General features: G+C 35.9%; 1 protein-coding gene across 1 annotated transcript in view; it reads right to left on the bottom strand.

The window, feature by feature from the left end:
- LOC136129709 (uncharacterized) overlaps positions 1 to 15517 on the bottom strand; it is a gene marked incomplete at its 5' end in the record, with an annotated part of 268536 nt that overhangs the window by 174549 nt on the left and 78470 nt on the right. The window contains 2 exons of the mRNA XM_065886016.1: positions 6679 to 6889; positions 9010 to 9273. Of these exons, the coding sequence (XP_065742088.1) occupies positions 6679 to 6889; positions 9010 to 9273 (475 nt within the window). The remainder of the gene's footprint in view (positions 1 to 6678; positions 6890 to 9009; positions 9274 to 15517) is intronic.

The following is a 15517-nucleotide window of genomic DNA, read 5'->3' as shown; positions in this document are numbered from 1 at the left end:
TTTAGCAGTGTGTTCTGCTGACGGTGGTTACACAATAAAACTCTCCTGAATTGAATTCTGCATCACAAAACACTTATAGACCTTGCCAGAGACAATTGTTCACGCAACGTAGGCACATACAAAACAAAATTGTCAAGCAGAACAAATATTTCCCTAGTCTGCCCCCTAAAACCTAAAACACCCTAAAAGATAGTGATAACTCCAAAGTTACATCATGGGTCTTTTTATTCCGGCCTTTCATTTTTCATAAATAATATTTTCTGGCCTCAGGCATTCATCTATTTGCAACCATGGGATTAAATTCAGAATCATCTTAATGTGTGTGTGTGTGTGTGCATGTATGCATGCATACATGTGCTGGTAAGTGAACATTAAAGTCACTTTGTCATGATGTGGGGACTCTAGCGGATTCATCGGGTTACATATGGAGCCTGTTAATGTGGGACAGCTTGTGGATATCATAAATATATTTTTCAGATAGAAACTTTGCAGCCGTGAACACATCACGTGCTCACCCCTTCCCTAAGGTTCACTCCTTTATTTGTAAATAGCCAGAAAGCCATCAAGCCAGAGTTTAATAAACTTTTAATTTGAAATGAATTACCACATGTTGTGTTTGTTTATCCATTATTAAATCTCTGAGCAACATATCAGTGGCAGAAACAGCATACTGTACCACAGCGCTGATATATTAGAAAACAAACCCATGGGGGATATTAACTGCTAATACTATGTCTAGGAAGCCTCCAAGAAAAATAAATAAATATATGCAATGTAGCAGAGACAGGCATTTGCAGAGATTTTTATGTTTTTTTAAACTCATCTGTTCAGAGCAAGGGCAGAAGCTCCCTGTGTAGTCTTCGAAATGTGAGGCTCATATTGGTCTCTGAGCTCAGAGCACAGCAAATGATAATCAGCCTTTTCCAAAGCCTTTTCCTAAAGCATAAAAGATTCTTCCTCTCCTGGTATACAGTGTTCCCCTATCGAGTGTGTCAGTATTCATGTTTCTTGGAGTATCACCTGTCCTCCTTTTAAGGGAACTGGGGGCAGACTTTTTGCCAAGTCCAGAGCACAGGGCAGTAGATATGGAAAATATAGGCACAGTACCCTGAGGAAATACTGGAAAGCAAAAATGATCTAGTGAAAAATGGTCTAAGAGTAATTGCTTCTAACCTTCTGCTCAGGATCCTAAAACTAGGTTAAAATGTCAGTATCACTGAAATATTATTACTGTTAAACCAGAACCTGCTTTCTCAAAAGTTAAAAATTCTAAAATAAGATTTTTACCTTCATATTTAATCCTAAAACATTAGGGGGAAGGAAGGAAGGAAGGAAGGAAGGAAGGAAGGGAGGGAGGGAGGGAGGGAGGGAGGGAGGGAGGGAGGGAGGGAGGGAGGGAGGAAGGAAGGAAGGAAGGAAGGAAGGAAGAGATGGAGGGAGGGAGGGAGGAAGGAAGGAAGCAAACAAAGAAACCCACATTACATATGCACTTTTTTCAGTGTCCCAAATAGTGGCTTTAGAGTTGACTGGATATTTGAACTTGATATTTAAACAAAAAATTAACTGCAGTTTTCTATCTTTTTTATAATCTTTTCTTTTATATGTCTTGACTTATTAATTCTATCTCAGGAAGGTGATCATCAACCACTTCTCCTTCTACATCTCAGATTCCCAGGTTACACAGATCATGTGCTGTTGTTAAATTAATTTATTTTCATAGAATGAGGGCATCCCAAGCCCTCCTGTTGGAAGGCCTGACTAATCTGACTTGATGTAGACAAGAGGTGGGTAAAAGTCTTTCTTCTGAAGACAGGACTGAGTAAGACTTAATCACAATGTCCACGAATGTCCTCGACAGAGCAGCTTCACTAAGCATTTTGGAATGAGGCTAAATCTGCCCTTCACTTCTCTGTTTCCTTCTCTGCCCTTTTATGGCACTCTCTACTCTTTCTTAGATTGTCAGTGCCTTAGATTCCCCCCCTCCACCTTCCCCATATCCACATTGAGAATATTGACAACGGCATACCCATTGTTAGCCACCTGGGATATTTGCATTTAAAATAAAAAAGCCAAAGCCTTAAACCTATTAAAACCCAACACAGAATGCTTACAGTCAGCTCAAAGCTGTGCGTGTTGAGGACAGCAAACTCTACCCATTATTCTCTAAACCTAGACCATGACTTCGGTCACCCCCTACCTTCTCAGGCTATGAGTAAAGCAAATCGAAGTTCTCAGGTGTGAGAAGCAATATACTTTAATCAAGTTGCCTTATAGTGTTGGCAATTATTACCTAGTGCCAATATATATATATCATTTCTAATTCAGTTTCACAAATATTTGTTTAAAGCCAGTGACATAATTCAACATATATGAATTCTGTGTATAAAATTTCAGTATAACATTTCCAGGTATACATGACACTATAAAATGACACTGAGTTCTCTGGAGGTGGTGGTGTCTCAGTAATCATTGGCTGGTGATAATGGTTTTACTCATAGGGAAACAGGACAGGTGTGAATACGGAAGCCCAGGGCTTGCGCTGGACTTGCCTGTTATGGAAGGAAGTGGGGTTCTAGAAATTGAACTTAGCAATCAGTAGAGTTTTACTTGGCCCAACAAGGCAAAAATTCTCCAAGGGATTTGGAAAACTCCAGGCACAACTTAAGAAACGTTTATCGCTGGAAATTGAATATGAAGCTCTGTGCTGCCCAGCAGATAGGTAGAACGAGACAAGGAAGATGAATGTCACCTAAGAAGTCATATAGTACAGGCTTTGGGTCTGATTATAGTAGGGATCCAGCACCCTTCTGAAACATGGCTGTTTTCCTGAGCTATGCCCTCATTCCAACACTTTCATCATTCTACATACTCTCCCAGGTTGAAATCTACCACATACCAGTCTCAGCTAGAGTCTAGGTATTTATGCCTCTCTAATGGACATATTCTCCTTCCCAACTTCCACCTCTCTCCTGAGCTTCCCATGCTTTTTTCCAAAGATCACCTGAACGTTTCTACTTGGGTATAATATAGGAATCTCAAACTCAGTAGGTCCCAAATCAGGCTCATGGTTTTTCTTCTAATCTTGTCCTTCCCCCTTTATTTCCTGTTATTTGCTGGTTGATATCCATATCTACTCATGCTAAAAAATTAGGAATCATCCCTAATTCTCCTGCGCCATCCATATCCAATTAACAGGAATATTCTTATTCTTAGTCCTATGGTCATTCTATTCCACCTCTTTAATACTTTAAAAATATGCACTCTCTTCTCCAACTTTACTATCTCTGCCCTAATTCAGACCCTTATCTGTTGCCTGGACTGCTCTAAACTTTTCCTAACTGATCTGTTTCTAGTCATGCCTTTCTCAAATAAAGCCTCCTAAAAATTACCTGCCTAGAATAGAAAGTGAAATACATCACTCGCCTTCCTAAGATCCATCCGTGGCTATCCATTTAATGCTGATTTCTCATCAGCCACACTAGACCCAAGAAGACAGTGAGGAAAACAGTGAGGGAACATTATTAGCATCCTAGAATTTTATACATGGAAAAATGATCTACCAAAAGTAAGGAAAAATAGACTTTTGCAGACATGTGATGACTAAGAGAGTTTACCACTCACAGATCCAAACTCTAAATGAATTACTAAAGATTTATTTCAACAAGAAGAAAAATGGAACCAGACTGAAGACGTGTTACATTAAAATATTATAAAGCACAGATACTGTCAAATGTGTCAGTAAATTAATTTTATATTGAAAGTAAAAAAAAAAACAAAAACCCTAGATTCTCTGTTTAACAAAAAAGTGAAACCGAAGGCATAGCCAACAATAACATAAAAGTACACAGAGGTGTTTAATGAGTAGCTAAAGCACACTAAAAATCCTTGTCACACTCAGAATAGAAATGAAGTATTGAATAAAGTTAGAGTTTTAAAGGTAATTTATACTTAAATATGTAGATAAGAAAATTAAGGATAATAGCTAAAATAACAATAAAATTTATAGATTAAAAACAGTACAGGAGGGACTTTCCAGGTGGCGCAGTGGTTAAGAATCTGCCTGCCAATACAGGGGCCATGGGTTCGAGCCCTGGTCTGGGAAGATCCCACATGCTGTGGAGCAACTAAGCCTGCGCACCACAACTACTGAGCCTGCTTTCTAGACTGTGAGCCACAACTACTGAGCCCGTGTGCCACAACTACTGAAGCCCACGCACCTAGAGCCCATGTTCTGCAATAAGAGAAGCCACCACAATGAGAAGCCCATACACGGCAACGAACAGTAACCCCCGCTTGCCGCAACTAGAGAACGCCCGTGTGCAGCAACGAAGACCCAATGCAGCCGAAAAATAAATAAATGAATAAAAACAAAAGTATAGGAAAAATAAAATAATTATTTTGAGTTAAAGAGAAATTCAAAAAAGAACGTATTCTTTAAAGGCAAAGAAATAGGAAGGTAAACATAAAATGCAAAATAAAGTGTTATCAAGTACAAATAGAACAGTAATAAGAATAATTACCAAAAAACCTAAACTTACCTATTAAAAGACACATATCTACTTGTCTCGAGTACAAAAATAAAATTCAGATTTATACTGCTAAAACAGATATATCCAAAAGGGCACCACAGGAGAATTTTAAATTTTTAAAATAAAGTGTAAAAATATAATACATGCTGTGAAAATATTTATCAAAAAATCAGATGGTAGAATTAATATCAGAAGAACTAGATTGTAAATCCAAAAGCATTAATAGACATACAGAGAGACTACATCTATATAAAAGAAATGAGAACATCATAAAAAGTGTAACAATCATAAACTTGAATGCACTTAAAACAGATTTAAAATACATAAAGCCAGATCTGGCAGAATTACAGGGAGAAACGGACAGATCCAGTCATAATTGGAGATTTCACACATCAGATAAATAAAAACTGAAGATAAATGTGTTAAGCTTTCAAATCAAGGAGATTTAAAAAGTAACCCCAAAGAAAATATGAAGAAAATGAGTAAACAAATAATAAGGCTAAGAATATAAATGTAGAGTAAACAAAAAATCAATCAAGAGTCTTAAAGGAGGCAAATGAGCAATTGTATATTTTTAAAAATGAATAAAAACGTATGTCTTAATCAATATTAGGAATGAAAAGAAGAATATAACTATAGATTCAGTGTTATTTTAAAATTATGATAGTATTCTTATATGTTTTCTTATAGATATGTAAAATATCTCTCGAATAATACATGAAAAGCACTGATTCCTCCAAGGAGAACAATAGTTTGCTGGGAGGGCAGCAAGGGGAGACAGATTTTATTTCGAACAATTTAAATGTATTGCCTATCCAACAAAACTGTAACAGAAGGGAATGCATTTTAAAAGGTAATACAATAATATGACAATGCTAATCCCATCAGTTTTAGACTAAGTTAATCCAATTAGAATTAAATTAATAATAAAGTGATTGAATAATCATTAAAAATCAAAAATTGAATCAGAAATCAAGACTTTCCTACCATTCACCACACCTAAAAAAAAAAAAGGCACCAGAACTCGTACAGATCAATAAGAAAAATACGTAATAACCCAAAGAAAAAGTGGACCAAATATAGGAACAGGTAATTGTCACAGAAGATAAAATCCAAATGGTCAACAGAAATATATGAAAACCTTTCTTGTATTCAAGGAAATTCTAATGAAAACACAAATATCATTTCATTCCAACTGAATTGACAAAACTGACAATAACAAGGATTGATAAGATGTGAGTCAAAGAGACTCTGCTACACAGCTATTGGGTTAGAAATTGATACAGCTGGATGGCAGTGTGTCACTATGCTGTAAACTTTGGATGTGTGTGCCCTGACTCAGTGATTCCTTTCCCTGCAGATATACTGTAGTGAAAGTCACACCTGTGAGCACAGGAGGACATGTCCAAGAATAATCACTATAGCCTCGTTTGCAATAGAGTGAAACTGATAACAACATAAACAATAAGAATTAACAAATTTTGTTACAATCATGTAGAGAAGTTCTATACAGAAATAAAATCAATAAACCAGAAATACATATATGTGTTTGTGTGTATTTGTATGTGTATGTAAATCAAAGATAATATTGAGAAAATATAAAGTTCCAAAAGTAGACGTAAGGTATGATATATTTACATAAACTTTATAAACATAGAAAATACATTCTATATTGTTTATAATTACATACCTAGGAAAGGGAGTTATTCCCTTTGGGTAAAGGGAATAATTCTTTACAAAAAATAATAATCTCTAATGTATCTCTTCTGTAAATTGAAACTTTTGTACATTGAATATTTCAAACAATGTTATTTGCTTATTTAGTGCTTGATTAAACCAATCTTTGAAAACAAAGTCTTATAAAATAAATTATATTATTTGAGAACTTTATTCTGAAAACAACTCTCTTTCATTGAGCAGGCAAGAAAGAATTTTAGAGCAACAAGTAATGTGTTTCAAGGAATTTTCTATTTTATTATGTAATTTATAATTATGCAATATGAAAACTAGTATTCTTGTCTATGATTACATTCTCTTTAAATGGCAAGGTACAGAAAGAAATACACTAATACTACTTCTTTTCCAGTTTTATATAATATAACAAAACTTGAAATATTAGTAATAGAATGCTGATAAAATGAGAACTAACCTTGAGATGAGAGTGATGAGGATTTAGCTTCATCACCCCTTGAGGCACAAATGTTTTTCTCTGTTTCTTTCTCTGAAAGGCCAGCTGTGTTATCGACACCTGATTCTGCTTTCTCTGCTTCAGCCATTAAACAAACTGGAAATTCAGGGGGAAGCTGAATACACCTTTCATGGTTTTCTTGATCATCCAAATGTAGAGGAAGTTTAATTACCTATTAAAAGATAGACCTGTTATTGAAACTGTTGAAAATATTACACACACAGCTACTTATTTCTCTAGAACAAGGATATAATTTGCAAAATCCAAAAGGTCAACAATGAATTCAATTTTTCTAAAACTTCCATTTGTTTTTGTTTGGTTTCATTACCAAAAAAATGCATTTTTTGAATTGACAGGTTTACATACAATGTCATTGCTCTATATATTTATTAGTTTCTTTGTTTTATCTTATCATTTCTTTAATTTCTTCTTCCAAATAACACTGTGTGTCTAATATTCATGCTGGAATAAAATGAGCAAATATTCAGTTACTAGCAAGTATTTACTACCTTCAAGAAACAATATTTTAAGTTCAAAAATAAATGATCAGATGGTAGAATCTCGTGGTGAATATAAGGGTGCTCAATACTCAATTTTTTCAACTTTTCTCTATGTTTAAATGTTAATAATAAAATGCTTGGTAGAAATAATCAATGACACAGGAAATGAAGTATTCAGGAAAGTGAGGGATTGATAGAAAAGGTCTTCTAGAAAAAAGTTAAAGGCTACCTTCCTTGCATAATTTTCCATCTTACATTCTTTCACACCCACTCTGGGGGCTGAATCAGAACAACTTCCAGTCTCCTCCTTAAAGCTTAGGGTTATTAGCCTGAGTTCTACCCCTAGTAACACACGAGGTCATGGCTGAGGCACACACCCTGGCTCTGCCAGCCTCTCTGACTGTGGCAGTTTCCTTCCTCCAACAGACACCGGAGGGAAATGATCAGGACTTTACTTGTTTCCTCTAATCTCTAAGTCTGCATTGCAAAACCACTTTTCTGTTCCAATATCTACTTTATCTACTTTATCTTTCTTTTCTCTTCCCAACCTCAAGTTATTCTTCTCCTAAAAGGACTACTCAAAATTAACTTGTTCAGAAATGTTTGCATTTGAGAAAACCCACATCAGAAAAATCCACATATTTCACAATTGCACAAGGAGGAAAACAGGGTTTCAAGACAAAAATTTTTCCTTTTCATCCTTGTGAAAGAGAAGCATCTACATTCGTACTTATTCTGCCTTACAATCAGAAAATCATACATCTTGAATAATAGTACTATTCTCATTAGTAGGACTCACTACCCCTCCCCAACTCCTCATGAAATGTACACAGGGAGAAAACTTCTGTTATTGTCTATCAAATAAGAAAGCTAGTGTACAATTATGTCCATTTGTAATGGATAAAAGCCAGACAGACTGAAAAAAAATCAAACATACAGGTAAGGAAGAAAATAAATCATAGCATTTTATGATACAAGCACCCCAGAAAAATAAGATAAACAGGTAGAACAAATTTGGACATATAAGACAAAAATAATTTGACTAAAAATGTGTTGGAATGCTTTATATTTCATGTATGCTGTCATTTTCTTTTTTGGATCCTCCAAGGTGGTGGCCTAAAATGAATTTACACAACAGCATTTCTGCTAAAAGACTTGGTTAGAAAACAGAATGCCAAACCTATACCAATAAATGATGTGTGACCAAATGGTTTTTTTTTTTTTGATTTTTTATGTAAACTAGGCAGCTTACATTGAAGCCATGTGTATGGCAAAGAGAGCTTTCTGATGGCCACTTTCATCCTGTGGAAATGTGGGTCATTGGGTATCTGTTGTTGGTCTCATCAAATAAATGTCAAGTATGCAGAAGGCAGAGACCACATCTATCTCTTCATATCCCTGGAACAAGCAATGTTCAACACACAACAGAAGCTCAATAAGAACTTTCAATAAAGAAATATATCCCCCGTCCCATGTCGGTGAGAGCAGTCTGCTCCAGCAGCAACAGATTGTAAACTGAGAAATCAGGGGACTTGGATGGCTGTCCGGACTTATTTATAACATAGACGTCTGGATTAAATTATCCTTAAGATTTCTAACTCTAGAATTTTACCCCTTGTTTGTAGACATAAATTTAATCTACATTACGAGAAATCAGTATTAAGATGTAATTACTTTTATAGGTTTTGATACTGGAATTTTCAATATCATGAAAGGAAGCTAAAGGCTAGAAAGAAGCAGCTTTGGAAAAATTTTAAATTCTTTTTTCCATTCACAAAATCATATTGCAAACCTGAAAGTAGAGATTGCACAGCCAGTGGTCTAGGTCCAAGCAAATCAAATCTTCAATTTTCCTGAAGTTGTCGAGTTTCTGGTCATAATGTCCTCGGAGAAGTGGACACTTGAATTTTCCCTCCACTACATCCAAATTGCTATCATACAAAGGGAAAGTTGTCCAGCCCACAACTTGGTGGAGACAAGCATATTTCCCACGAAGGAGAATGAGTTCAAACAAGAAAGCGGCACCAGGTTTCACATCCTTCTTAGACGGGAGTACCTAGGACAGACATTAGGACAGGGGAAGATCACGATGCTTGTATTTAGAAACACATCACAGTCAGTGACACCCACAGATAATTTAGAGTTTAAGAATTGGTTTGTACTCTTACTGTTTGCTCTTAAAAACTCACCATTGGGTGCACTCACATAAATAAATGTTCCACCGCAAGGTAATTGAGCAAATATACCACCATGAAAGTATGACCCCAAAAAACAAGACAAATTTGACCCTGCCAGTTCAAGATTCTGCCCTTTATGAGCTTCAGGACTTCAACTTGTGATATGTTAACTAAAGTGGTATACTGTATTGTTGCTTGAGCTGGTACCTCTTTGTATAACTATTTCTATCTTTTGTCTTATTGCTTTACTTGCCTGTCATTCTTCTTTGTATCATTCAGGTAACCAGCACAAGTGCTTTGAACAGAAGAAATGCTTTTCTTCAAAAAAAAAAAAAATGGTTGAACAAACTATCACACTCCAGAGAAACGAATCCTGGGCATAATGATAGTCTGAGTTAACTATTACAAGATCTACCTCTTCAAAGAAATATAGTGTCCCATTTAATTTTGTGACTACTCTGTATATTTCAGTTGACACTATAATGCACGTCACTGTATAAGCAATTTGTCAGTGCTAAGTAAATAGTCTTAGGCATAAAGATGGATAGAATGATCAGATTGACCAAGCCACTGTTCACATCCCCAGACTAGAGATGGAGGCTATTCTCCAGCCTTTAAAAAATTTTTTAGGAAAGTGCAAGACATGAATAATCTTTTTTTTAAATAGAGTGTAGCCTTCGTTTTTTTTTTTTAATTCTGTGTGAATAATTATAAATGGACAAAGATAGGGACCTGCCTAAGACTATTTTATAACAATACATTTAACCAAAATTATGTAGGCATATTTTATATGATTTATATAAATATTCCAAGACTTAGTTTATGTTTAAAATGAAGCAGAAGCATCTGTTGAAAAATGCCATAACCCTGTGGCAGCTGCTATTAAACCATTAACGGGATCGGGTTTCATTTAAACCAGATTTACCATTTTCTACAACAGCCCATGGGAGAGCTAAAAACATTATGCACAAATTACAGACAAAAGAGATTCTTAATCAAGCCATACTTTTCATTTGGTTAGATGGCTGTGAGTAACCCTCGTGATAAGAGAATAAAAGCTAAATGAGAAGGAGGAGGAAAAATGGGGTCAGAAACCTGTTTCTGACCATCGTTTAAAAATAAAGCTGAACTGCTGCTATTACAGTCATTTCATCAATTGTTATCTCTGCATTTAGAAGTGAAAACTAATGTCCCTCTTATACTAACCTGATCTTACTCAGTGATATGTTCAAAATATTAATAGATTAAGTAAGAAGTTGACCAGTACTGACCCAATTCTATCATTAAGTTTCCTGCGGTCTTAGGCCAGTCACTTCTCCTTTTGTATCTAAGTTTCCATGCATTCAAATTTCCTCATCCATGAAAAAAAGAATATAAGCACCTTCCTCACAGAGTTGATGCAATTATCAATTTGGATAACAAATATTAAAATGTTCATAAAAATGTAAAATGCACGTAAATATTATTATTAATCTTATGACTTTATCCCAACTATTTCTATGCCTTAGATTATAGTTTATTTTAATAAAGAAGAAAAGAACATTTTAAGGTTGAAGATCATCTTTAAATACGTAAAACACTAGTACCATTTTGTGCATGAGAAACAGTTCAAGGCTACCAAACATAACCCAGTAACACCAGGCAGCACTGGGTCACCTGTAACAATGTAAATTAGAAGCCAGTCTTTAGGCACCAAAGAATCTTCACTTCAGCCTATTTCACAATTACCCTGACAGCCCCCCCCAAAAATAAGTATTTGAACAAGACAAAACCTAGTCACTGATACTGACTGAAAAGGAGGGTAAGAGCCATATGTTATCAAACAGAGGAATTTATCTGACAACACTTGTCTTATTTATTCTTTTAGTGCCTTTCCCTCGCTGTATGTTGTAGGAGAGATCTTTTGCCCTGTAATGTGTAGGTTGGGACTCATTTTTTTCCTCTTTGGCAAGAAAGGATCACTAAGTTTCATTGTACCTCCCAGAGGAAGCTTTCCGCAAACCTGAGTATTTCCATAGCTGTCCTATGATGTGATGTTTCCATAGTTTTCTGTAGCTTTGTAATTGAATGCTATATAATAAAGGAAATAAATGGATCAGTCTCCTCCCAACTACCAATGCTATCTCATCAAAGTCCTGGTAACTGGAGGTCATAATTTCTTCGGAGTAGCTTTATTTTCTGAGTGCCATGAAGGGCATTCTTTTTTGAAGGAAGAGAGATTAGAGAGCTGAATTTCATTGCATAACGTAAGGGTGATGCGTTTGATCTTCCATATCAAAGAAGGTGAATGTGAAAGGAGAGTGGAGAACAAGAAGAAAAGAAACAAACAAGAATTTTGAAGGCTGAGGTCTGTACGGAGGATTGGAAGAGAAAGCAAAATTCCTTCCACTTGGACACCAAATACTTTTAAATTGAAGCAACTCAGAAAGGATTAAGGAAGTCTTACAAAATGATGAAAATGCGTGTTGACAAAGTATTTTTCCATTGTCTGGATTTTCTGAAATATTTGGAGAGATTATTGTTTTCATACTCAGAAAAAAAGTTGACAAAGTAATTTCAAAAACAGAAGGTTTTCAAAGTTCTGCTTCTCCTTAGGATGGAGATGGTCATAAATGACCATAATTCTTACTATAACAAGGAAAAAACTCCAGGTAAATTACAAAATTACGCGTATTTTAAACACCTTGGGAAGCTGAGGACATGAAGCTTAGGGGAAACTAAATCTCAGAGAGCATAACCCCTTCATATATGAGTTAAGACTAGAGGTAGCTTTTTCTTATATATATATATCTTTATTGGAGTATAATTGCTTTACCATGGTGTGTTAGTTTCTGCTTTATAACAAAGTGAATCAGTTATACATACACATATATTCCCATATCTCTTCCCTCTTGTGTCTCCCTCCCTCCCACCCTCCCTATCCCACCCCTCCAGGCGGTCACAAAGCACCGAGCCCATATCCCTGTGCTATGCGGCTGCTTCCCACTAGCTATGTACCTTACGTTTGGTAGTGTATATATATGTCCATGCCTCTCTCTCGCTTTGTCACAGCTTACCCTTCCCCCTCCCCATATCCTCAAGTCAATTCTCTAGTAGGTCTGTGTCTTTATTCCTGTCTTACCCCTAGGTTCTTCATGACATTTTTTTTTCTTAAATTCCATATATATGTGTTAGCATATGGTATTTGTCTTTCTCTTTCTGACTTACTTCACTCTGTATGACAGACTCTAGGTCTATCCACCTCATTACAAATAGCACAATTTCGTTTCTTTTTATGGCTGAGTAATATTCCATTGTATATATGTGCCACATCTTCTTTATCCAGTCATCTGATGATGGACACTTAGATTGTTTCCATCTCCAGGCTATTGTAAATAGAGCTGCAATGAAAATTTTGGTACATGGCTCTTTTTGAATTATGGTTTCCTCGGGGTATATGCCCAGTAGTGGGATTGCTGGGTCATATGGTAGTTCTATTTGTAGTTTTCTAAGGAACCTCCATACTGTTCTCCATGGTGGCTGTATCACAGTTTACATTCCCAACAACACTGTAAGAGGGTTCTCTTTTCTCCACACCCTCTCCAGCATTTATTCTTTCCAGATTTTTTGATGATGGCCATTCTGACTGGTGTGAGATGATACCTCATTGTAGTTTTGATTTGCATTTCTCTAATGATTAATGATGTTGAGTATTCTTTCATGTGTTTGTTGGCAGTCTGTATATCTTCTTTGGAGAAATGTCTATTTAGGTCTTCTGCCCATTTTTGGATTGGGTTGTTTGTTACTGAGTTGCATGAGCTGCTTGTAAATTTTGGAGACTAATCCCTTGTCAGTTGCTTCATTTGCAAATATTTTCTCCCATTCTGAGGGCTGTCTTTTGGTCTTATTTATGGTTTCCTTTGCTATGCAAAAGCTTTGAAGTTTCATTAGGTCCCATTTGTTTATTTTTGGTTTTATTTCCATTTCTTTAGGAGGTGGGTCAAAAAGGATCTTGCTGTGATTTATGTCATAGTGTTCTGCCTGTTTTCCTCTAAGAGTTTGATAGTTGCTGGCCTTACATTTAGGTCTTTAATCCATTTTGAGCTTACTTTTGTGTATGGTGTTAGGGAGTGATCTAATCTCATACTTTTACATGTACCTGTACCATTTTCCCAGCACCATTTATTGAAGAGGCTGTCCTTTCTCCACTGTACATTCCTGCCTCCTTTATCAAAGATACGGTGACCATATGTGCGTGGGTTTATCTCTGGGCTTTCTATCCTGTTCCATTGATCTATCTTTCTGTGTTTGTGCCTGTACCATACTGTCTTGATTACTGTAGTTTTGTAGTATAATCTGAAGTCAGGGAGCCTGATTCCTCCAGCTTGGTTTTTCGTTCTCAAGATTGCTTTGGCTATTCAGGGTCTTTTGTGTTTCCATACAAATTGCGAAATTTTTTGTTCTAGTTCTGTGAAAAATGCCAGTGGTAGTTTGATAGGGATTGCATTGAATCTGTAGATTGCTTTGGGTAGTAGAGTCATTTTCACAATGTTGATTCTCCCAATCCAAGAACATGGTATATCTCTCCATCTATTTGTATCATCTTTAATTTCTTTCATCAGTGTCTTATAATTTTCTGCATACAGGTCTTTTGTCTCCTTAGGTAGGTTTATTCCTAGATATTTTATTCTTTTTGTTGCAATGGTAAATGAGATTGTTTTCTTGATTTCATTTTCAGATTTTTCATCATTAGTGTATAGGAATGCCAGAGATTTCCGTGCAGTAATTTTGTATCCTGCTACTTTACCAAATTCATTGATTAGCTCTAGTAGTTTTCTGGTAGCATCTTCAGGATTCTCTATGTATAGTATCATGTCATCTGCAAACAGTGACAGCTTTACGACTTCTTTTCCAATTTGGATTCCTTTTATTTCTTTTTCTCCTCTGATTGCTGTGGCTAAAACTTCCAAAACTATGTTGAATAAGAGTGGTGAGAGTGGGCAACCTCGTTTTGTTCCTGATCTTAGTGGAAATGCTTTCAGTTTTTCACCATTGAGGACAATGTTGGCTGTGGGCTTGTCATATATGGCCTTTATTATGTTGAAGAAGGTTCCCTCTATGCTTACTTTCTGCAGGGTTTTTGTCATAAATGGATGTTGAATTTTGTCGAAAGCTTTCTCTGCATCTATTGAGATGATCATATGGTTTTTCTCCTTCAACTTGTTAATATGGTGTATCACGTTGATTGATTTGCATATATTGAAGAATCCTTTCATTCCTGGAATAAACCCCACTTGATCATGCCATATGATCCGTTTAATGTGCTTTTGGGTTCTGTTCGCTAGTATTTTGTTGAGGATTTTTGCATCTATGTTCATCAGTGATATTGGCCTGTAGTTTTCTTTCTTTGTGACATCTTTGGTTTTGGTATCAGGGTGATGGTGGCCTTGTAGGATGAGTTTGGGAGTGTTCCTCCCTCTGCTATATTTTGGAAGGTTTGAGAAGGATAGGTGTTAGCTCTTCTCTAAATGTTTGACAGAATTCGCCTGTTAAGTCATCTGGTCCTGGGCTTTTGTTTGTTGGAGGATTTTTAATCACAGTTTCAATTTCAGTGCTTGTGATTGGTCTGTTCATATTTTCTATTTCTTCCTGATTCAGTCTTGGCAGGTTGTGCATTTCTAAGAATTTGTCCATTTCTTCCAGGTTGTCCATTTTATTGGCATAGAGTTGCTTATAGTAATCTCTCATGATCTTTCGTATTTCTGCAGTGTCAGTTGTTACTTCTCCTTTTTCATTTCTAATTCTATTGATTTGAGTCTTCCCCCTTTTTTTCTTGATGAGTCTGGCTAATGGTTTATCAATTTTGTTTATCTTCTCAAAGAACCATCTTTTAGTTTTATTGATCTTTGCTATCATTTCCTTCATTTCTTTTTCATTTATTTCTGATCTGATTTTTATGATTTCTTTCCTTCTGCTAACTTTGGGTTTTTTTGTTCTTCTTTCTCTAATTGCTTTAGGTGCAAGGTTAGGTTGTTTATTCGAGATGCTTCCTGATTCATAAGGTAGGATTGTATTGCTATAAACTTCCCTCTTAGAACTGCTTTTGCTGCATCCCATAGATTTGGGGTCGTCGTGTCTCCATTG

Source organism: Phocoena phocoena, chromosome 10 (genome assembly GCF_963924675.1).
Source record: "Phocoena phocoena chromosome 10, mPhoPho1.1, whole genome shotgun sequence".
Lineage (NCBI taxonomy): Eukaryota > Metazoa > Chordata > Mammalia > Artiodactyla > Phocoenidae > Phocoena > Phocoena phocoena.
The sequence above is the reverse complement of the archived record's forward strand: the minus strand, read 5'-3'. Positions and strand labels throughout refer to the sequence as shown.